This window comes from Phyllobates terribilis, unplaced genomic scaffold, assembly GCF_046119375.1.
Source record: "Phyllobates terribilis strain yellow unplaced genomic scaffold, ASM4611937v1 Scaffold_8__6_contigs__length_399053987, whole genome shotgun sequence".
Lineage (NCBI taxonomy): Eukaryota > Metazoa > Chordata > Amphibia > Anura > Dendrobatidae > Phyllobates > Phyllobates terribilis.
Window position 1 is genome coordinate 61147269 of NW_027362768.1, and position 25061 is coordinate 61172329.

Genomic DNA, 25061 nt, shown 5'->3' on the forward strand with positions numbered 1-25061 from the left:
TCTGTTCTGCTTGCTTACCGCACCTACGGTTCTGTTCTGCTCCACTTGCTCACCGCACCTGCGATTTTGCTCCGCTCTGCTTGTTTACCGCACCTGCGGTTTTGCTCCGCTCTGCTTGTTCACCGCACCTGCGGTTTTGCTCCCCTCTGCTTGTTCACCGCACTTGCGGTTTTGCTCCCCTCTGCCTGTTTACCGCACCTGCGGTTTTGCTCCGCTCTGCTTGTTTACCGCACCTGCGGTTTTGCTCCACTCTGCTTGCTCAACGCACCTGCGGTTTTGCTCCCCTCTGCTTCTTTACCGCATCTGCGGTTTTTCTCCACTCTGCTTGTTTACTGCACCTGCGGTTTTGCTCCGCTCTGCTTGTTCACCGCACCTGCGGTTTTGCTCCGCTCTGCTTGTTCACCGCACCTGCAGTTTTGCTCCGCTCTGCTTGTTCACCGCACCTGCGGTTTTGCTCCGCTCCGCTTGCTCACCGCACCTGCGGTTTTGCTCCGCTCTGCTTGTTCACCGCACCTGCGGTTTTGCTCCGCTCTGCTTGTTCACCGCATCTGCGGTTTTGCTCCGCTACGCTCGTTCACCGCACCTGCAGTTTTGCTTCACTCTGCTTGTTCACCGCACCTGTGGTTTTGCTTCGTTCTGCTTGTTCACCGCACCTGCGGTTTTGCTCCCCTCTGCTTGTTCACCGCACCTGCGGTTTTGCTCCGCTTGGCTTGTTCACCGCACCTGCGGTTTTGCTCCGCTCTGCTTGTTCACCGCACCTGCGGTTTTGCTCCGCTCTGCTTGTTCACTGCACCTGCGGTTTTGCTCCGCTCTGCTTGCTCACCGCACCTGCGGTTTTTCTCCGCTCCGCTTGTTCACCACTCCTGCGGTTTTGCTCCGCTCTGCTAGTTCACCGCACCTGCGGTTTTGCACCGCTCTGCTTGTTCACCGCACCTGCGGTTTTGCTCCGCTCTGCTTGTTCACCGCACCTGCGGTTTTGCTCCGCTCTGCTTGTTCACCGCACCTGCGGTTTTGCTCCGCTCTGCTTGTTCACCGCACCTGCGGTTTTGCTCTGCTTGTTCACTGCACCTGCGGTTTTCCTCCGCTCTGCTTGTTCACTGCACCTGCGGTTTTGCTCCACTCTGCTTGCTCACCGCACCTGCAGTTTTGCCCTGATACGCTTGTTCACCGCTCCTGCGGTTTTGCTCCGCTCTGCTTGTTCACTGCACCTGCGGTTTTGCCCCGCTCTGCTTGTTCACCACACCTGCGGTTTTGCTCCACTCTGCTTGCTCACCGCACCTGCAGCTTTGCTCTGCTACGCTTGTTCACCGCTCCTGCGGTTTTGCTCCGCTCTGCTTGTTCACCGCACCTGCGGTTTTGCTCCCCTCTGCTTGTTCACCGCACCTGCGGTTTTGCTCCGCTCTGCTTGTTCACCGCACCTGAGGTATTGCTCCGCTCTGCTTTTTCACCGCACCTGTGGTTTTGCTCCGCTCGGCTTGTTCACCGCACCTGCGGTTTTGCTCCGCTCCGCTTGTTCACCACTCCTGCGGTTTTGCTCCGCTCTGCTTGTTCACCGCACCTGCGGTTTTGCTCCCCTCTGCTTGTTCACCGCACCTGCAGTTTTGCTCCGCTCTGCTTGTTCACCGCACCTGAGGTATTGCTCCGCTCTGCTATTTCACCGCACCTGTGGTTTTGCTCCGCTCTGCTTGTTCACCGCACCTGCGGTTTTGCTCCGCTCCGCTTGTTCACCGCACCTGCGGTTTTGCTCCGCTCTGCTTGTTCACCGCACCTGCAGTTTTGCTCCGCTCTGCTTGCTTACCGCACCTGCGGTTTTGCTCCACTCCACTTGTTCACTGCTCCTGCGGTTTTGCTCTGCTTTGTTTGTTCACCGCTCCTGCGGTCTTGCTATGCTAGTCCACCGCACCTGTGGCTCTGTTCCTGAATCCCAGTCTGTACTGGTCCCTATCATGCCTGCGTTCATACCTGCCAATATCTGCCTGTCTGCATACCAGCCGTACCTGTCAGCACCCACCTGTCTGCATACCAGCCGTGCCTGCCAGTACCCACCTGCTGTCATACCAGCCGTGCCTGCCAGTACCCACCTTTCTGCATACCAGCTAACCTGCCTGTTCCTGCATTCCTCGGTGTGGTTCAACAGCTGTGACCGGGGTCTGACCTGGAGTAGCACCTGGTCCCTCTGCTCGGTTTCTCCCTGGTTCACGGAGTCGACTGAGCCGCCGTGCGACCTTGGTCGGATTGGGTTGATACTTAGTTACGCCCCTCCAGGCACTCCTCGGTTCATGGTCCAGTGGGATCACTAATCACGCTCATGCCAGTCAGTCCGGGCGCGAGCGTAACACTGTGTATGTATAACCCTTATGTATGTAGTGTACTGTTTAGTGTGCCCTTACGGTGATTAAATATATAATTAAACCATGTGTTTTTAAACAAACTCTATGCGGCTTTCATATGTCTTGCACTGAGGAGAGGCTTCAGTCGAGCCACTCTGCCATAAAGGCCCGACTAGTGGACGGCTGCAGTGATAGTTGACTTTGTGGGGACAGAGTATGGTCACAAGGCATGAGGTTGTGAAAAGCTTCCGCCTCCATGAGCCTAAAAGGCCACATTTCAAGTGCAAGCAGCTGCCCAGAAATCTGGCAGGTTAGTATTGCGGCCTGTGGGTGGGTGGCTGGCTACATACTTGCGCTTGCATTTCAAGTAACAGAAAACTAAGCAGATGATGGACTTTATCATTATCATGGCCTCACCTCAGCACTACGAACTCTCCTGAAGGAAAAGCCAGGGCCCACCGGAGGAGTCTCCGGTTTTCTGGTGGGTCCATCCATCCCTGCCAAGATGCAGCGCTGGTTGAGAAATGTGTGGGGGAAGGTTCCCAGACACTCTGTGGCTGCTTTTTTAATGTGGATCGGACGTGCTTATGCATGTTATTTCTCAAACCGCATTGCAGATCAGGTCATTGCCCAACTCTGTAGTCATGAAATTAAATGCGTAAAGAAAGATGTTTGTGAGTCAAAGAACCACGACAAGTGTGAGTTGATGTTCCGCCTCCACAAGCCTAAAAGGCCACATTTCATGTGCAAGCAGCTGTCAAATATTTGGCAGTATAGTATTGCAGCCTGTGGGTGGGTGGGTGGCTGGCTGCACACTTGCGCTTGCATTCCAAGGAATAAGGTAGGGACAACTGAATGTTGCACTGGGACAAGAACGTGGACGGTGATTGTTGCAAGTCTGCAGGTGCATGGTGGGAGGCATCTTCTCATTCACCAAGGATCACTTATGATGGGCACACTTTTAGGCAGTGATCTGGGAGTCAGAGATGCTTCCAGAGGTCTTCCCCATTCTGTTCCCATGTCTTCAGCATTGTATGCATGTGTCTGATGATGTGTCACACACCACATGGCCAGATAAGGTAGTAAAATGTTAAAATGACATTTCCCAGTGAATGCATTTGTCTTGGTTGAAAGCAATGCAAAAGTGCAAAAACGCATAAAAACGCGACGTGTGAACATAGCCCAAGGTGTGGAGGAGTATTTTTGTTTTTGGTTATTTATTTTGCCTTATATACAAGTCGTTACCCTGGAAAGGATGTTCCTTAACATATTTCCCAGGAAAATCCATTTTGGTTTAGTTTTTGTATGTTTTATTGTGAGTCCATAAAAGTGGGGTAATACTTCTGACAACGTTGTTGACAGCAGTGACCTGGGAGTCAGAAATGCTTCCAGGGGTCTTCCCCATGCTGCTCCTATGTCATTTGAGCACTGTTCTCATCGATTTGGGCAATTTTTATGTCCTCTGCAGACTGCCGGGGGGAGCCACCTGAAAAATGCTCGAGTTTCCCATAGACTTACATTGGGCTTGTTGTTCCGGTCGAGCACCCGAGTATTCCAATTTGCTCGACCAGAGCATCGAGCATCCGAGCATTTTAGTGCTCACCCATCACTAATCTCGAGCACTGTGAACATAGCCCAAGGTGTGGAGGAGTATTTTTGGTTTTGGTTATTTATTTTGACTTATGTACAAGTCATTACCCTGGAAAGGATGTTCCTTAACAAATTTTCCAGGAAAATCCATTTTGGTTTAGTTTTTGTATGTTTTATTGTGAGTCCGTAAAAGTGGCATAATACTTCTGACAACATTGTAGACAGCAGTGACCTGGGAGTCAGAAATGCTTCCAGAGGTGTTCCCCATGCTGTTCCCATGTCATTTGAGAACTGTTCCCATCGATCTGGGCAATTTTTTGGGCCCTCTGCTGACCGACGGGGGGAGCCTCCTGAAAAATGCTCGAGTTTCCCATAGACTTACATTGGGCTCGTTGCTCGGGTCGAGCACCCGAGTATTCCAATTTGCTTGACCTGAGCAACAAGTACCCAAGCATTTTAGTGCTCTCTCATCACTAGTGATCATAGTCCAAATCGAATATTGAAACATTCGCTTATCTCTAGTCATAATGCTCAGGTGCTTGAGGGGGTCTATAAATTGGCCTAATCAATGGAAACAGTGCACAAATGTTATGGGAACAGCATTGGGAAGACCCCTGGAAGCATTTCTGACTCCCAGATCACTGCTGTGAATAATGTTGTCAGAGTATTATGCCACTTTTACGGACTCACAATAAAACATACAAAAATGAAGTCAAAATGGATTTCCCTGGAAAAAATGTTAAGGAACATCATTTCCAGGGTAATGACTTGTATATAAAGCAAAAAAATAACCAAAAGCAAAAATGCTCCTCTACACCTTGGGCTATGTTCACACGTAGAGTTTTTAATGTGTTTTTGCTCTTTTGCATTGGTTTCAACAGTGAAAAATGCATTCACTAGTAAATGTAATTTTACCATTTTACTACCTTATCTGGCCATGTTGTGTGTGAGACATGATCAGACACATTCATACAGTGTTGAAATGACATGGGAACAGTATGGGAAAGACCTCTGGAAGCATTTCTGCATCCCAGGTCACTGCCTAAAACCGTGGTCATGAGACGTGATCCTATATTACTGCGGTAATAATACAGACATTTTTGGAGACATGACAAATATAAAACTCCATTTAGAATAGGCAAGGCGAGTGGCAAGGTACGGGAAAATGGATGTAATGATGATGGTGCACTCAGAGGCCGAGGCCGTGGGCAAGATGAAACGGTGTCTGCTGAGGGAGCACAACAATCACCCACATCATGTCGACCTAGCTTCCTTTCCCACTTTCTAGAGGGCTGCGGAATACCACTCTTGAAGCCAGACCAGTGGGAAAAGGTTGTTGGTTGGATAGCAGATAAATAGATAATTCGTCCCATCAGTTTGCAACCACCACCACTACCCTGTCTTCCACATGGTCCAGTCTCAGTAGCCGTGAGTCTGGACCACATTATACAGTGGAGAAAAAAGTATTTAGTCAGCCACCAATTGTGCAAGTTCTCCCACTTAAAAAGATGTGAGAGACCTGTAATTGACATCATAGTTAGACCTCAACTATGAGAGACAAATTGAGAAAAAAAATCCTGAAAATCACATTGTTTGATTTGGTAAGAAATTTTTTTCAAATTTTGGTGGAAAATAAGTATTTGGTAAATTACAAAAGTTCATCTCAATACTTTGTTATATATCCTTTGTTGGCAATGACAGAGGTCAAACGTTTTCTGTAAGTCTTCACAAGGTTGGCACACACTGTTGCTGGTATGTTTCGCCCATTCCTCCATGCAGATCTCCTCTAGAGCAGTGAATTTTTGGGGGCCGTCGCTGGGCAGCATGGACTTTCAACTCCCTCCAAAGGTTTTCTATAGGGTTTAGATCTGGATACTGGCTAGGCCACTCCAGGACCTTGAAATTCTTCTTACGAAGCCACTCCTTCATTGCCCTGGCAGTGTGTTTGGGATCACTGTCATGCTGAAAGACCCAGCCACATTTCATCTTCAATGCCCTTGCTGATAGAAGGAGGTTTGCACTCAAAATCAAAATCTCACGATACATGGCCCCATGCATTCTTTCATGTACATGGGCAATGTACATGGATCAATCGCCCTGGTCCCTTGGCAGAGAAACAGCCCCAAAGCATGATGTTGCTACCCCCATGCTTCACAGTAGGTATGGTGTTCTTTGGATGCAACTCAGCATTCTTTCTCCTCCAAACACGCCGAGTTGTGTTTCTACCAAACAGACACAATGGACAGAAAGTCAGGAGGACCAGGGTGCGGAAGTGTAAGACGAGGTGGTGGATCATGAAGTCACTGACCCAACCTGGTAAGATGACATGCATATTGAGGACAGCAGCACAGAGAGGGATGGAGGCATAGCACTATAACAGAAACAAGACAGGCAACTATTCTCCAAAACACCAATACCAGGGAAGTTGCCGGCCAACTGCTAAATCTTCCTGAGTCTGGCTCTTCTTTAAAGAATGTCCAGTCAACCCCAAAAAGGCCATTTGCAACATCTGTCATTCCAGCATCAGAAGGGGCAGCAAAACTACCAGCCTGACAACCACCAGCATGCTCAGGCACATGACAGCAAAGCACCCAAGCAGTTTCGCCAAATGCCAGGGTCCAGAAACAGTGTCTGCAGGTAACACTGCCTCTTCCACTGTTGTACGTGCACGCCAAGCCTCCATCCAAGATGCCTCCCACCCTGCACCTGTCATTGCACACTTGCAACCATCACAGTCAGCAACCACGTCCACATCCTTGTCTCAGTGCAGTGTTCAGTTATCCCTATCCCAGACCTTGGAACGCAAGCACAAATGTGCAGCCACCCACAAGCCACAATACTAAACTGCCGCATTTCTCGACTGCTGGTACTAGAAATTTTGCCTTTTAGGCTCATGGAGGTAGAAGCTTTCCACAACCTCATGGCGGCAGCGGTCCCTCGGTACTCGGTCCCCAGCCGCCACTATTTCTCCCAGTGTGCCGTCCCCGCCTTATACAAGCACGGGTCCCAGAACAAGACCCATATCCTCACCAACGCAGTTACTCGGAAGGGCCACCTAACCACAGACACGTGAACAAGTGCTTGTGGTCAGGGACGGTACATCTCACTGTTGGCACACTGGGTTTATATTGTGGAAGCCGGGACCCAGTCGAACCCTGGAACAGAACACGTCCTCCCGATGCAGAGGATTGCAGGCCCTGGATCAATCAGGATTGCCCCCACATTCTACAGCTAGTGCACCTCCTCTTCCTATTCGGCCTCCATCTCTGAAATGACCACATCAGTTGCAAGCTGGAAGCACTGCCTCTGCCAAGCGGCAACAGGCTGTGCTGAAGATAATATGCTTAGGTGACAAACCACACAACGCTGAAGAGTTGTTGAAAGCAGTAATAGAGCAGGCAGATCTGTGGCTCTCACCACTGAACCTACAGCCAGGCATGGTTGTGTGTGGCAATGGGCTGGAACCTGGTGGCGGCTCTAAGGCTTGGCAACCTGCACACGTACAAAGGCTGGCCCATGTGCTCAGTTTAGTAATTTAGTGGTTTCTCAAAACCTACCCAGATCGGCCAGAGCTGCTTGTGAAAGTATGCCGCATGTGTGCACATTTCATAAAGTCAGCTACAGCTCCTGCCAACCTGACAGTGCTACAGCAGCATTTGAATCTTCCAGCTCACCGATTGATGTGCAATGTGACCACACATTGGAAATGACCGTTGCAGATGTTGGGAAGGATTTGTGAGAAGCAGAGGGCAGTTGTTGAGTACCAGCTTCAACACGCCCATTGGAATTCAGGTCAGCCTCCGCACATAAGCGCTGATGAGTGGGCATGGATGTCTAACATCTGTGCCATCCTCCAAAACTTTGAGGCCTCCATCAAGATGGTGAGCGGCGATGACGCCATAATTAGCATCACCATCCCACTTCTCTGTCTACTGAAATGCTTGCTGCTCACAATTAAAGTGGAAGCATTGCAGGCAGAGCAAGGAACTATACAGGGTGATGCTACACAGCCCAGCCTCATCTCATCTCATCGCAGATTGGCTGATAATGAGGAGGAGAAGGAGGAGGAGGATGAGAAGGAGAACATGGACATCCTCTTGGTGAGGACAGGTAAGTCTTGGCTGTTGGCAGTCTGGCACACATAGCTGACTTTATGTTCCGTAGCCTTTACCATCACCCTCACGTTGTATGCATTTTGGGCGACAGTAATTATTGGTTGGTCACACTTAATAATAATAATTTTTATTTATATAATACCAACATATTCCGCATCACTTTACAATTAACCCCTTAATAACCTGGGGCGTATTAGTACGCCCCAGGTCATCACCCCCGGTTCAGCCCCGCCCATCGGTGAACCCGTCACATGATCGCGGGTCACTGATGGGTGGGTATAACAACCCGGGGTCTGCAGCAGACCCCTGTGGTTGTCATGTCTCGATTGCTATAAGCACCACCCAGTGATCGGCGCTCATAGCAAGTGAGCATTTCTGCTACACAGAGGCGATCTGCTCTTCACCTGTGTGTAACAGAAATGATCAGATAACTGCTGCTTCTAGTCTCCTATGGAGACCATTGAAGCAAGCAGAAAGTGTAAAACAAATGTTTTTAAGAATATATAAAATGCAGTCAATACAATGTATCACATTTCAACAGTTACAGGAGGAGTGAGGGCCCTGTTGGTATGCTTACAATCTAAATGGAAATAGGGGGACAGAATAGGTAGAACATGGTCATCAGCCAGTATCTGTCTAAGTGCAGTCACCGTGTGCAATTGCGTGCATGGAGGATGTGGAGACAGATGAATAGGCAGGAGCAGTTTAAGATTAACATTTAGGAGGGAACAAGGGGAGAGTTGGGTTAGTGAGTTGAGGTGATAGGCTTGTCTAAACAGATGTGTTTTTAAAGCATGTTTAAAACCATGGGGGCTAAATATAAGTTGCATCGTTTGGTATAATGCATCCCAGAAAACTAGAGCGGCATGAGAGAAGTCTTGGAGATGGAGGTATGAGGTTTGGATTAAGGAGGATGTTAGTCTTAGATCAGTTGCAGAACAGAGGGCATGGGAGGGGTGATAGACAGAAATGAGAGATGAGATATTTGGCGGTGCAGAACTGTGGAGAGCTTTGTGGGTGAGAGAGGTGACTTTGTATTGTATTCTGTAGTGAATGGTTAACAAGTGCAATGACTGGCACAGGGTAGAGGCATCAGTGAAGCGGCTTGATAGAAATACGACCCTGGCTGCTGCATTCAAAATTGATTGGAGAGGAGACACTTTGTTTAGAAGGAGACCAATTAGAAGAAAGTTGCAATAGTGAATAAGAGCGACAGTAAGTGTTTTTAAAGTATCAAAGGTGAGAAAAGGTCGGATTTTAGAGATGTTTTTAAGGTGCAGGTGACATGAGCGAGTGAGTGATTGTACATGGGGAATAAAGGAAAGTTGTGTGTCAAATATGACTACAAGACAGCAGGCGTGCTGTTTCGGAGTTATAGTGGCACCACCTAAGTAAATTGCAAAGTCAGGTATAAATAGGTTAGTAGAGGGGAGGAAACACAAGGAATTCAGTTTTGGAGAGATTCAGTTTCAGGCCCTTGTTGAAGAATTCATTGGACAACCAAGGAGTATAGGCGAGAGAGACACAAACCAGATGAAGCTGAGGCAGGGGAACACTCTCAAAGGTCTGGGACAGTTTTTCTCAGACCCTCCCAGCGCCCAGGCCCTGATACACAGGGTACTCTGGCAAGGAGGGAAAAGTTTTGGAAGATGCTGACCTTGGTGACCATACCAGTGTCCTCCATGATTCCTCTTTGTGCTTTACAACTGTTGGGTATCCAAGCTGGACACGTGGCATGAACTGTCTTTTTACGCCTTGGAGGTCCTGGCCGCTAGCGTTTTATCAAACATTGTTTTTAGTGCCGCCGAGGGTATTATAACTAATATAACTGATAGGCGCATCTGCCTGTCAAAAAAAATGCTGTACAATGGCTGGATTGGGCCAGACTTCTCAACACCACCAGATGATCACATCAGCACCTAAACTCAAATCGAGTGTTTCTTTTTCTTTTTTTTGGGAGGGGTCTATTCCAATGCACCCCTTCACGCCCAGACATGTATATACGCTTCAGGATTTATTCTATTTTATATTGCCCTCCTTGTTCTCCTCATACTCCACCACCATATGACCAGGTTGACCATCATGCAACGCCCACATAATTTTTATTAAGGGTGTTTATGCTGCGCGTAGGAACTATTTTTAGAAGCCTACCTCTAACTTCATATATAATATATATGTATACCTCCCAGGGGTCAATGTTTTTCAGCCCATGCAGTTAGTGCATGGCCATTACCAGTTTTGGAGACCCACTCCTTAATTCTAGAAAATACAATTTTTAACTGTGACCATCCACTACGTCTCTTCAAATGTGTATTGGAGTGCGTCCTAATTTTTGGCAGCCATTGAAATTGCTGCATATGCAATAACAGTATAGGAGACCCACTCCTTAATAATGGGAATGATAATTCAAATAGGTAATATTCTAGAATATGGAATCTATCTTATCGGAAATTCGTTTAAGGGTGAGCTATTGCAGTATGGATCCGTAATCCAGCCAGGTATTATTGTCTTATATTGCGTGCTGCAGAAAAAAAATACAAATCTATTCCATATTGATACCGCTGTTAGATGCATTTACAATAGGGACAGATGCTGCTAGGTGGTATAATCACCAGCTACAGATGAGTGTTCATTCTGGTCGCATAAATCTCTTCCACAGTTTTTAACTTTTTTTTTTGTTATTTATTTGGCCTTATATACACACAGGTCATAACCCTGCAAAGAATGTTTCTTAACATTTCTTCCAGGAAAATCCATTTTAGCTTAATTTTTGTATGTTTTATTGTCAGTCTGTAAAAGTAGCATATTATTCTGACAACATTGTTCGCAGATATGCTATTGGTCAGCAACCTAGTGTAAATAGGTTTGAACAACACACTACTGGCAGACACTTAGCAGACTGGAGATATGACAGGTTCTTTTGGTCCGTAATAACAGTAAGAGGATGGAGTGCCCCCTCCAACCAATGTTGTCAATTCTTGAAAGCCAATTTAATCGCCAAATGCTCCCTATTACCCATGTCATAATTTCTCTCAGCCAAAGACAGCTTCTTGGAAAAGAAAGCATGTGGACACCATTTACCAGGGGTCGGACTCTGAGACAACACAGTGCCAACCCCCACCTCTGACGTATCAACTTCAACCATAAAGGGTTGAGACACATTGGGATGACTGAGTATAGGTGCCGTGGCAATACATCTCTTTACAGAGGAAAAAGCTTGCTGGGCGGTATTCGACCAATTAGAAAAATCCGACCTTTTTCTTGTCATGTCAGTGAGGGGTTTCACTATTACCGAATAATTTTGGAAAAACTTCCAGTAAAAATGAGTAAACCCCAGAAAGCACTGCAATGCCTTCAAGTTCTCAGGACGATCCCAATCAAGTATAGCACGGATCTTCTCCGGATCCATCTGAAAACCAGATGGTGACAACAGGTACCCCAAAAATTGCACCTCATGGACAGCGAAAACACATTTCTCCAGTTTGACGTACAGTTCGTTATCTCTTAAAATCCATAGTACTTGTTTAACATGACCCTGATGTGTCTCTAAATCAGGTGAGTAAATCAAAATATCATCCAAATAGACCACGACAAACCTGACTACCAAATGGTGGAAAATATCATTTATGAAATGCTGGAAAACTGCAGGTGCAATTGACGCGCCACCTGGGCAGTGCGGGGGAACCCTGAACCGGGCCTTGTTGGGTGCTGGGGGTTGTAGTCACCGTGGCGGCGACCCGGTCCGTGACCCAGGGTGGTCAAACCAGTGGCAGTCTATGTGTATAGGTTTATATAGTCCGACTACGCCACCTGTGGATTGCGGTTATTCAGAACCGCCGCTGTGGAGCAGTCCACTGAAGCTGATGGTATGCGCAGCAAGTGTAGTATAACTCCCCACAGGAAGAGTGTAGCTTCAGGGCAGCGCAGGTAAATGATGGTGGTTGTGCGGGGCGTCCCAATGCAGTGAGTGCTGGCGCGGTAAGAAACACGGAGACAAGGTGATGCAGTCCCAGGGTCTTTACTCACAGTTATCAATCCAGATTATTACGGCCGGTCATAATCTCCCGAGTCGTACTGCGTTCACCAAGTGAGGGGCTCGGCCGACTCCCAGATATCTTTGGAGTACTTATCAGGACCCCCTTCATGTGTCCTTTCTCTGGCCCTTCGTGCCTCACACCTTACACCACTTCTTGGCGGGCGACGTGTGTTCCGTCCCCTGGACCCTATGTGGTGCCTTCCTAGCGTGGACTGTGAGGGGCTGTGACACATGCAATGCCACAGCCTCCGGTGACTAGCTGAGCGTGGTTTCTGCCTCCACTAGTTAAGGGAACCGGTTCCCTGTATTGGCCTGACCCCCCTACCTCCTGGCAGCGGCGGGCGTACGGGTGGCGGCTGCACGGCCCGTACCCCTGGGGTCCCTTGAATTCCTTTCCTGGAGCCTTCCTGCTCCCTCTTTCCTCTCCTTCCTTCAGGCTCAGGCCTCTTGGCTAGGCCTGCCTGTGGAGCAGAGCTCGTACAGAGCCCCTGCTCCTGCACCTCTCCTCCTCAGACTGAACTCGACTCTGAACCAAGATGGTTCCTACTTTTTATATGCTCCTACTCCAGTGCTCCCAGGATCTACGCCCTCCACCCATCCACTACATAGTTCCCCCTCTCTAAGTGGTTCCTCCCCACTCCAGCCAGGGATCAGGGACAGTTGTGCTTCCCCACAGGAGCATTGTCGCCATGTCCCCCGGAAATGTGGTGTAGTGAATGTAGTGTTAGGGTCCTGAGCCAAACTCCTCCTTTACCTGAGAGTGAGATACCACACCTCTGGGTGAGATGCAATACCTCTGTGGTGAGCGAACCCTCAGGGGCGCCACACATTCGTGAGACCAAAAGGCATAACCAGACTCTCGAAATGCCCCTCAGTGGTTTTGAAAGCCGTTTTCCATTCATCCACCTCTCTGATTCTAACCAGATTGTAGGCTCCCATTAATCCAACTTGGAGAACACTTTAGCTCCCACAATCTGGTTGAATAAATCCAGAATCAGAGGAAGAGGATACGGATCTCGGACGGTAATTTGATTCAATTACCGGAAATCTAAACAGAGACAGAGACCTCTATCTTTCTTCTTGATTAGGAAGAACCCTGCCGCCATGGGTGAAGAGGAGGGTCTGATATGTCCCTTCTGCATACTCTCAGCAATGAAATCCTTCATGGCTTGTCTCTCTGGACTGGAAAGATTATACAGTCTGGACGTGGTTAGGTTAGCTCCAGGAATCAGGTTAATGGGATAATTATACGCACGATGAGGAATCAAATCCTGACACCCCTTATTAGAAACTACATCCTCAAAATCAGTCAGAAATGCAGGTAAGGTCTCCGTAGAGACTGCAGAAAGAGAAATTCTTCAGCAGTTTTCATGACTAATCTCTCCATTTCACAAGGATTATTTTTCATCAGCCAGGGTAGACCCAGTACAACAGGAGTGGGAAGGCCCTCCAGGACATAACAAGGAATTACTTCATAATAAAGGGGCCCCACCCTCAGTCTTATATCATGTACAATCTATGTCAGACATCTCTGAGCAAGTGGCGCTGAGTTGATGGCATAAATGGGGGATGGGCTTAGTTAAGTACTGCAAGTAATCCCATAAGTTCTCACAAACCCAGCACCATCCATGCTGACTCCAGCTCCACTGTCTACAAACATAGAAATTTTCTCAGTCCTGCTCTCTAGCACCACCTCTGCCATCAGGACAAACTAAGAGCTGCATGTAGAAGACAAACAAACCCCTTGATTATTCAACCCCACACTACCAATTGCCAATCGAGTTCCAGATCTTCATTTTGCTTAGGAATCAAGGGACAGACCCCAATAAAATGTCCCTTTTTATCACAAAAAACACCCCCCCTTTCTCTTGCGGATTTAAGAGGAAATATGTGATGCAGTAGCTCCCCTAACTGAATGGGCTCCTCAAAATCCAGGAGTACAGGTTCACCTCCAGCCGGCCCCCCCGGCAATGGTGTGTTGCCCTGAAAAAGGGGCTCCAAAGAAGGTGTTTTTTTTCCCATTTTCCTGTACACGATATGGTAAAACTAGTAATGGCGTTATAAAGTACAACTCGTCCTGCAAAAAATAAGGCCTCGCACGGCGATATTGACCAAAAAATAAAAACGCTATGGCTCTGGGAACAAGGGGAGCAAAGAACGAAAATGCAAAAACGGAAAACCCCAGAGTTGCAAAGGGGTTAAAGTATAATTTACAAGCTTACTTAAACACTAAAAATTTGTCTCTACCTCTCGAAAGCCTGTCTGGGAGGGCAACTTTGGGTTCAAGCTAGACCGGCCTACCTGCAGAGTCCCCAACATTAGGAGTCTGCGGCCGCTGCTGTTGCTGCTGAGCAACAGCAGCAACAAAGGTCAGCTACCTACCAGTGACAAACTTCGAAGCCACTGAGCCAGCACCGAAGCAGAATCCATAACACCACAAAAAAAAAAAAAAAAAAACAACCGAAAGTCAGGTTTTTTTAACTGGCTGGTGATAATGTCACGCTAGGTATGGGGAGAACCCAGCGTATAACAAGGGGAAAAGTGGAGGGAGCACTAGAGCTAGGGAAGGGGAGAGTAGAGACCCCTAAGCAGATCTAACGACAAACTTTGACTCCCCTATAGACCCTAAATAGGTTCTGCACCTATCACTGAGCAGGAAACCTGGCCCTAGCTGACCCTAAAGCTAGGCCCTAGGTAGGGAATGGGAGGGGTGAGCACTAAGTCAGCCCCACTACAAACTAAAGTACACATAGGGGAAACAAACAGGGGAATACATTTAGCTCCTAGATGATACCGGAGAAAGCATGGCAACAATCCATGAAGGAACCCCAAGGTAATTCTAGTCCACCACTAGAATCCAAGTCTGAATAGGTATAACACGCAATCACCAGCAACTCTCTGAGGATCTGAATGTATTTAAAGACACAGCAAGGAAGTGATGATTAACAGCAGAAAGGTGAGGATACCTCACGGTCCTAAAGGGAAAGGTATAATCCCCAAGCAAGGTGAGGATCACCACTGGGTCCTAAAGAGAGAGGAATCATAAAAGGATCAGGGAGATGTTTGTAAGGCCAAAGCATTGACCTTCTACAACCGGACACCATATGACTGTCTGTCATCCCTGACACACCCGTGACACTATATCTATGGACTTTATTGTGGAACTATCAGTTTCAAAGGGAAAGTGTTCAATCCTTGTAGTGATGGACCAACTTACCAAAGCAGCACATTTTGTCCCCTGCACTGGTATACTTTTTGCTAGAGAGACTGCTGTTCTTGTAATTCAATCAAAATGTGTTTCGCCTTCATGGGGTTCCAGATGAAGTCGTCTCTGATCGTGGAACACAATTTACATCAAGATTCTGGAAGAATTTGTGTGCAGCATGGGACCTTGATGTCAGTTTATCTTCTGCATTCCATCCCGAATCTAATTGTCAGACTGAATGCACAAACCAAACCTTAGAGTAATATGTCAGATGCTACATTTGTCATCTCCAGGATGACTGGGTTTATTTGCTTCCTGGGTTGAATTCTCAAAATTCTTTGACCAAACAAACACCATTCTTTGCAAATTCTAGGTACCATCCAAGTATCTTTCCTAATTTTCCAAGAGAAATGCCTATCGCTGCTGTCACCGACAGAATACGATCCCTGCAATCTGGAAATACTAAAGGACACTTTAAGAATTGCCCAGGAGAAATATAAGGAAGCAGCAAATAAATCTTGCAGATGAAGTATGTCTTCCACCAAGAATTTGAAACTCCATATACCCTCACCAAAACTGGGTAAAATATGAATTGGTCCATTTCAAATAATTAGACAAGATAGCGCAGTAGCTTTTCGCCTTCAACTTCCCAAAACAATGAAGATACATCCAGTGTTCCATATCTCCTTACTAAAGCCATTTGTTCCAAATCCTTTTCCAGGGCATCGTCTACCTCCTACTGATCCTATTGAAGTGGATGGGCAAGAATATTATACAGTTAAAAAGGTCCTGGATTCCAGAATATCCAGAAAAAGTTGCAGTACTTAATAAAGTGGCAAGAATATGGTCCTGAAGATAACTCCTGGGAACCTGTAGAAAATATCAATGCTCCTCGACTCCTTAAAGAGTTTCACCAAAAATATCCATATAAGCCAAGCATCGTCTAGAGGTCGCTGTTAAAAGGGGGGAATAATGTCATAATTCCTGTTGTCCATAAACAGGTGGGTTGGTTGCGTTCTTATGCAATTTAGGGAGGAAATAACAGAAGGGGGTTTTATAACAGGGAATATCCAAACATGTTTCTAATTTTTATTCAGGATCCCTTTCTCCCAAGCTTTTTTTACTCTCCAGAGTATTATAATTCAAGTATATTGATATGGAAGGGTCTGAATCTAAGATTTGGTAGTAATCCTGATCACCCAAAATTCGTCTCCCCTCATTCAGAAATCAGGTCCTATCCATTATCACAACTCCACCCCCCTTGTCTGCACTTTTTATTATAATCTCTTTATTCTCCCTCAAAGATATTAGTGCTTTCCTTTCTTCCACTTTAAGATTATCCAATTTTTTACAATGTTCAATAGAGTGCAAATTTTTTAATACTACCTGTTGGAAGGTTTCAACATGAGCACCTTTATGGTGTAAGGGATAAAAATTACTTGAAGTCCCCTTCACTGGTACATGTGCAAATTAAATGTCAGGGGTCATACAATGGTTTCCACCTTCATCTATCATGGCTAACAGGGGGTTGACTTGATCTTGCTCTTATCTTCTTTAATAAAATGATGTTTAATCGTGATCTTCCTGAAGAACTCATTTAAGTCTAAATACAACTTAAAAGAATTTAACATAGAGTTAGGACAAAATGAAAGACCCTTTTTTAGAAGAGAGATTTCTCCACTATTCAACTCATAGTTGGAAAGGTTAAAAATACCAGTTGGATCAATATTAGTATTATCTTTTCTAATCCTTATTAAATCGCTTTCGTCTTCTTTTGGGTCTGATTTCCTTCTTGAACTACGTTTATAAGAAGTTTTTCCACTTCCTCTACACCCCATCCTCTTTTTCTTTTCGGGTGTCGCCCTGGAACCAACCGAAAAAATTGAATGATTTTCGAGTCCTTCAAGTTTTTACCCAATCTATTTTTTTAAACTGCTACCTTAGGAAACAATGCCAATTCAAACACAACATTTACCTGTTCTTATAACGGCAAAGTTAGATCAAGTGAAGAAGATAAATTCTTTAAGGGTGGTGAAATGGTAGTGTGTCCTATATTAACTGAGCTACCTTTCATAGTGATTCCAGAAACCAAACTATCCTGTGATAAGGATTGTGTTTCTATTATTGTATCCAAATTAGTATGACTCTGGTCTACTGGTAGTTCCGTTCCCTTTTCCATTTCCATGATAGTGTCTAACGTGGGTTCCAATGTTTGAGAATCTAGTACATTGATTTGAGACATTGTTACAGGGTGAACTGTCAAAAAAGAGGAAAAATCTGTTTGTGTACTTACTTGAGTGGAAGAAATAAGCGTAAGATCCTTCAACCCAAATTCCAGAGAAGGATTGGTATTCATAAGAAGAATTGATTCTGTATCTAAATTAGAAAGTACAACTTGTGGATTGGTATGTGTGAGTGAAGTGTCCTTTGTAGTTATCTGTATGGGAGAGCTATTACCATTAGTATCTTTCATCCCTGACCCCACATTGGTATTAATGACTGTGTCTAACTTCTTGAATTTCAACACTTTCTTTGAATGTCCTTTTAAAGATCTTTTATGTTTTTCATATATCTCCCTCTGTTCACTGGTATTTAAAGAGTTTATAGAATTCTTGGAGCTCAGACTCTTATTTTCAATTATATTCATCTCAGAAACTTCCGTTAGGTTCGATGTTGGGGTGGCTACAATCTCCATAGGTTCTTCAGGGACTGTCCTCTCCCTCTTATCACTTGTGATTTTAGCTGCTTTTTTCTGATGATCTCATTCTCTAATTTTTGTAACCTTGATTTTAAATGAGGATCATCATCTTCAAAGTCATTTGCTAGTGAATATAGTTCTAACCTCCCTCTCAAGGCTCTTATTTCCTCTATAGCCATGTCTGCTAAACAGATTCTTTTCTTTATCAATAACTCCATCATGCACACAGAGCAGTTTAGCAAGTAATCGTCCCACTGTTTTGTAAATATGGGATCTTGGGGAAATTATGATTTCAATGATAAACCTAGGCCTCTGAGTGTTAATCCATTTACAATGTAAGATTTTGAAAATAGGATATATAGATGGTTAATGATCTCAATTTTACATTTGTTTTCATACTCTAGAAGTAAGTCTAGCATATATTTTTTATTCTCTTCATTTAAAGGGCCTGCGCCCGCATTAGCACTTTCTTTTGATGCTAGGGATGTGGACAATTCCCCTATGGCCTCATATATTAACTGCTCTCTATTTCGCTCTCTATTTGAAACAAAAGATTCCATAATGAGGGGGATACCCTTTTCCTACCCCCTTCCTTTCCTCTTCTTCTTTACTCCCTTTTTCCTTTCTCCCAAACTCTAGTCTAATTATAATGGTCAGCTATAATCAAGGACTACATATAATGGAGTATAAAAACATCAACAGTAGCAGAAACCAGTGACCGCAATGTAGTCCACTAAAGTGATATGACAATGTCCCATTCAATATCCGAATGGATTCATTAAAATGCAGGTAATGTCAGAAGAGTTAGTACTTATCACCCAATGATTAAGCTTCCATACATCAATATATTGTGATTTTGAAGGAACGGACCATTTGGTTTCAAAGCGCTGCTCCTTCTTCCAGGTACTCTCCCACGCTCAACAGCATTGTATATGTAAAACAAATAGACATGGAAGCATGAGAAGCACCTGATGGTCTATGGGGATATTCCAACCTCAGTGACGGGCGTCTCCGTGCACTCCTGCTGTGTTGCTCCGGACAGCTCCTGTGCTATGCTTCCTTCCACTAAACAGGATGTGACGTCGCTGCAGGTCCTGATGTCTGGAGATGCTCTAGCGCCCCAAGCTTCTCCAGCCACAATCCCTCAAGGGGAATATCAAAGTTTTAAAGAAAATATTTGTGGTCAATTGGAGGAGCGCTATGGCTAGAGAACACACTGTAATGGATAGATAATAACAAACCTTTTATTGAACCACTATGTGTTTCAGCAGCGGGCCGCTGCCTTCCTCAGGTGGATTTACAAACAATGGAGGAAGTGACACATTAAATCGGGGTAGTGACCAATAAGATGGAAGCATTCAATAATGTCAATTAACCCTTTGTATATCTGCGGTCAGCTATCAGAAATGCAACAATTAAAACCAAAAATTAAAGAAAATAATCGAAAAATAATATGCACAACCCTTCCAGGTGAAAGCCTATAAAAAACCCACCTTTATTGGAATATCCCCCTAGACCATTAGGTGCTTCTCATGCTACGCTCTTCCATGTCTATTTGTTTCTTGTTTGGGCCTACTTAAAGCCACATGGATTACTCACTCATTGCTTGAGTGTTTCCTACAACTCCTTTGCTATATCCAAGAACATCTATAACCACTTGCTCTTCCTGCTTGTGCTCCTTTGGCCACTGGCTTCCAGCAGTGCTACCCCAGTATTGTAACATGGTGATAGATGCTGCAGGGAAGTGATTGCAGCCCCAGCCTCCTGTGATGTCCCGTTTGAGACTCCTCTCAAACAAAACTTCACATGGAGTGCACTAAAAAAACACATTAAGACATTAGATAGATAGGGAGAAGTGTAGGAGATTGTGTAATAAAGCTAATTACAAGAGATGTCATGGTGTAAAGATAGATATGAAAAGACATTTTAGGTGCCAGACCATGCCTTTAACTGCACTTGAAATGGCTAGTAAATTTCAGATTGAATGGATTGTTAATATAGTTTTGAAAGGAGTCGATTTCCTCTGGTTTGTCTTCCCACACCATTAAATGCATGCAACCTATATGCAAGCTATAGGAGCATCTACTGTGTCTAAACATTTTTTAAATATACCGTATTTTCGGACTATAAGATGCACTTTTTTCCTCCAAATTTTGGAGGAAAATGGGGGGTGTGTCTTATAGTCCGAATGTAGGGGGGGTTATAAATATATATAAATATATATATACTGTGTGGGGTGTGGGGGAGCGGTAGCGGCGGAGGAGCGGGGCACAGGAGGCAGCAGCCGCCCGCTGCAGCCTACACTGTCCCCGCTGCTAAAGAAAATGAATATTCAGTGCTCCCCACGCCCATGGGGTGTGGGGAGCATTGAATATTCATGCTCCTTAATAGCGGCACACAATGTATCAGCAGCACGGCTCCTGCTGCTGCTGGGCAATCGCATGTGCCCGCTTTTAAAGGGCATGAATATTCAACCTCTCTCCACGCCCATAGGCGTGGGGAGGGGTGAATATTCATGCCATTGAATAAGCGGGCACACGAGGTAGTCCGGCAGCAGCAGGAACCGCGTGGTGACTACGCTATGTGCCGGCTACGCTATGTGCTGGCTATTAAGCAGCATGAAGTCACTGCTCCCTGTGCGCACAGTCCCAGCGTGAGGAGCAGTGACTTCCGGCAGCTGATCTCTCCTTGTGAGCCGTGCATGGCAGTGACGCCATGAGCGGCTCACATGGAGAGATCAGTGCGGGCAGACAGGACGCAGCGCTGGAGGAGAGAAGAAAGATAGTAGGAGTGATTATTTTTTTTATGTGCAGCATGATTGGGATTAGGGGGACCATGCATATTAGGATAAGGATGAGGGGGCATACATAACAGGATAAAGATGAGGGGGCCATACATACCAGGGTAAGGAAGAGAGGGCCATGCATACCAGGATAAGGATGAGGGGGCCATGGATACCAGGATAAGGATGAGGGGGCCATGCATACCAGGATAAGGATGAGGGGTGCCATACATACCAGGATAGGGATTAGGGGTGCCATGCATACCAGGACAGGGATGAGGGGGCCATGCATACCAGGACAGGGATGAGGGGTGCCATGTATATCAGGATAGGGATGAGGGGTGCCATGCATACCAGGATGGGGATTGCTGTGCTATGCATACCAGGATGGAGATTGCTGTACCATGCATACCAGGATGGGGATGAGGGGTGCCATGCATACCAGGATAGGGATGAGGGGTGCCATGCATATCAGGATAGGGATGAGGGGTGCCGTGCATACCAGGATAGGGTTTAGGGGTGCCATGCATACCATGATAGGGATGAGGGGTGCAATGCATACCAGGACAGGGATGAGGGGTGCCATGCATACCAGGATAGGGATGAGGGGTGCCATGCATACCAGGATAAGGATGAGGGGTGCCATGCATACCAGGATGGATGGGTTCTATGCATACCAGCATGGAGGGATGCCAGGCATACCAGGATGGGGATGGGGACCACGTATAAAAGTAAGGGGGAGGGGCATATATACCAGGATGGGGGATATTGTCAGAATTGGGGGACATTACCCCTATACCAGTGTCAGCAGAAGACACCCTCCCCCTTGAAAGTGCGTCATGAACACAGTTTTTGCTTAAATTTTTTTTTTTATTTTACTCTTCTGAAACCTAAGTGTTTCTTATGGTCCAGTGTGTCTTATAGTCCGAAAAATACGGTACATAAAAAGTTGTCCAGCCCTTAGATTTATAGAAATATAAAAGGTTTATAAACCAACACAAGAGGTAACCATATCAGAAAACTTCTAAATAGGGAATCAAAGTGAATCATTGCAACGTGGCGTGGGGCGGTAGCCGCGGGCAAGGTACTCTTCTTCCATGCCCCGGCACGCTACATGAAAATGGGGGTCCTGGATGGGTGTGTGGGCTTAGTCTTTTAGAAGTGCTATCCTTTGCAGGCTGCATGATGCCGATGAGTTCAGCTGGCCAGGACTGGATGTTGTACAGTTCAGTGAGGGAGACCACCACTCAAAAATAAACAGTTTTTTACTTAATATTTACTTGGTGAGAACTATGTACTGTACAATAGATATCGGGTGCATAACTTAAATGTTTCCTTTACAACATGGAGCATCTTCACACACAGTCTCTACTTCTTCCAATCTGACTTGTCTCTGTCTCAAGTTCCTCTGTTTTCACCACAACCCAGCACAGTACTACAGTTCAGAAAGTGAGAGTCCTGTACTCAACCCACGAGTCTGTGTCTTTTTTCCTTAGTGGAGCTAGCTTTCCACTATTGCCTTTACTTAGGATTTCTGCTTGCCGACACCTTTGAATTCCTGTCCGAGGAAGTCTCAAGTCTCTTCATCTCATGCTCCCTGTTCTGTCCTAGCCTGTTAACGCTCTATCTGGTGAACTCGTGGATGTATTGCTAGGCATCTTATCCCAGGATCCATCTCCACTGTATCATTCTGTCCTTTGATTACTTTTGCTTCCTTTAATTTGGATCTCTCTATCCACTGCCTCGGTCTCCACTAACATCAGAGATACCCACGTCACGTGGCTTTGCTGACTAATCAGACCTTAGGTCCGCTTCTATTGCACGCTGGACCTGATCTGACTTCCAGACAGCAAACTATCTCTCCCACTCTGGGCTAGTCCCAATCATTAACCCCAAATCTCCCCACTGTTGATCAAACGATAATGCAGTCACTAACACCATATGTCACAATACACATTACACATCATAACAATGCACAGGTCTTCAAGGGGGAACATGAGCAATATGTTCATCTCCTTACATTTTCACTCTGCAGAGTGCTAGACTCTGCTAGCCAGTTATCCCCTGTATGTCCTGTAAGGTGTCTCCTTTTCCCTTTTTTTAAAATATTGGAACCTATGTTGTAGATATATTATAATCTAAAAATCTAAGATAAAAATGGTTATGCAAGTCTGGCATTAAAAAGTACTTCATGTGTACATTCAATTCACAGTACAAGAGAATATAGTTACCTTGAAGTGTATGTATTTCAAAAGGTCAAAATGGCTTGCATACAGTCGGAAGTAGTCCATGATTTTGGAATTATGCATATAATTTGGAAAGTCCTCTGGTATGGGATAATCACTGAAGCACATCATTTCTTTTGATGTATTTATAATAACAGATTTGTAGATACTGGCTCTAGAATCCTCTGGAATTTCCTGAAGAAAAAAAAAATAGTTCTAAATTCTGATAATCTAATATTCTAAAACTGTCGCAATCTAATTGATTTTTTTACATGTCAAACTGCTTTGCTTTTTATAGATAATTTTAAAATCCTGTCTGGCATCACTTGTTTAAAAAAAAAGTAAAAGCAAAAAAAAACCACACAGCTTTTCCAAGCATTCCCCATTTCATTGCCAGCTCTCCTTAAGGCTGTGTGCCCACTGGGCGTTTTTTAAGCGTTTCCGCAGCGGCAATTTCGCAGCGGAAATGCTTAAAAAACGCTTGGTAGAAGGTCTGCAATGTTCCCCAATGATAATCCGCATGTACTGTGCACATGCTGCGGAAATTTCCGCTGCGGATTATCATTGCAGAAAAATAAGCAGAACATCCATTAATTTTGTGCAATCGCAGCGTTTTAGCCGCCATTGACTTGCATTGGACCGCATAACATCCACATGACTACACAGCTGCACATGCGGATATCATGCGGTTCAATGCGTGGATGGTACCCGGGTCTGGAGAAGAGGAGACTCTCCTCCAGCCCCAGGTACCATAGTACCTGTAGTTAAAAAAGAATTAAAATAAAAAAAACCCTTATACTCACCTCTCCGGCGCCCCTTGGTCTCCTCTGCGCGGCGCTGCTGTCTCCTTGGCTACCGGCGGTGGTCTGCAAGGACCTTCCATGACGTCATTTAGTCATGTGACGGTCATTCGACCGCTGACGTCAGGTGATGGTCGCATAACCATCACATGACTTACTGACGTCATGGAAGGTCCTTTTTAGAGCATCGGGAGCCGCCGAAGATACCGGACGCATCGCTGAGGAGACCGGGGGCCATCTGAAGGTGAGTATAATGGGTTTTTTTCACTATTGATGCTGCATTTGCAGAATCGTAACTTGGTCACACTATATAAATCCATGCCGGTTGCATGGATTTATGTAGTGTGACCAAGTTGTCAAACACTTTTCTAAGTGATGCTAAAAATGCTTGGAAAAGCGCTTCGCAACCCGCATGCGAAATCGCATGTTCAAAAAACTTCACTTACGCTTCTACATGGCAGAAAAAAGGCATGTAAAATCCACATAAGTTTTTCTGCCAGGGAGATGCAGAAACTCTTAGGAAAAATCTGCAGCATTTCTGCATCATGGGCACATAGCCTAACAGCTCCCAATGATTGTGTTCAGGCTGCAGTGGTGACATCACATCTACAGCACATGTGACTACTGCAGCCAATCACCGGACTTAGCAGTTTCCTCTTTATGCACCACAGAGCACAGTGACGGGCTGCAGCACTTACCTCTGACTTCCAGTCAGTCTGAAGTTGTAGTCACAAGATGGTGGCATGGGACTTGGTTGGCGCTTATAACAGCTGATACAGCGGCTGATAAGTAGGATACTTGGGTCAGGGAACTTACATTAGTTGTACCATTCCAGTGGTAAAATAAAAAAAATGCTGGAGTGTGTTTTATATGCCATAATAGTCAATCATATTTACAATATATACACAAAAACATTGGAACTATTGCTCCCAATTGTTCTGTACTCAGCAGAACTGTCCTGCTTTGAGGGACCAAACCCGCAGTCTCGGCAGGTCTGGGTTTTGTCCCAACTTCCTCTCAATCTTCTCTTTGCGCTTTCTCTTCATCAACCCAGAGCTCCTCCTCCTTGTGGAGTGGAGTTAGCATCTTCTTTCTGCACACCCTTACATGAAATATTTATTATCTTATGATCTGGTCCCCACAGGCATCCAACCCACAACATTTATCTTTGCAGGCAGTAATTAAGTCTCTGAGCCACAGCATACATAGATCTGCATAGGAGAATTTGGTATATTTGTAGCTGCATTGCAGGCTCTGAACCCACAGACATTATACTGGTA

The 25061-nt window shown here is 45.6% G+C and overlaps 1 protein-coding gene across 2 annotated transcripts in view; it reads right to left on the reverse strand.

Moving 5' to 3' along the window:
* Positions 1–25061, reverse strand: part of LOC141156710 (flavin-containing monooxygenase 5-like) — a 258436-nt gene that overhangs the window by 219560 nt on the left and 13815 nt on the right. Inside the window, exon 2 of one of the 2 annotated variants that reach the window (XM_073642992.1) lies at positions 22988–23176. The exons of the other annotated variant lie outside the window; for it this stretch is intronic. Coding sequence (XP_073499093.1) covers positions 22988–23176 — 189 coding nt within the window. The remainder of the gene's footprint in view (positions 1–22987; positions 23177–25061) is intronic. 2 annotated transcript variants of the gene reach the window in all.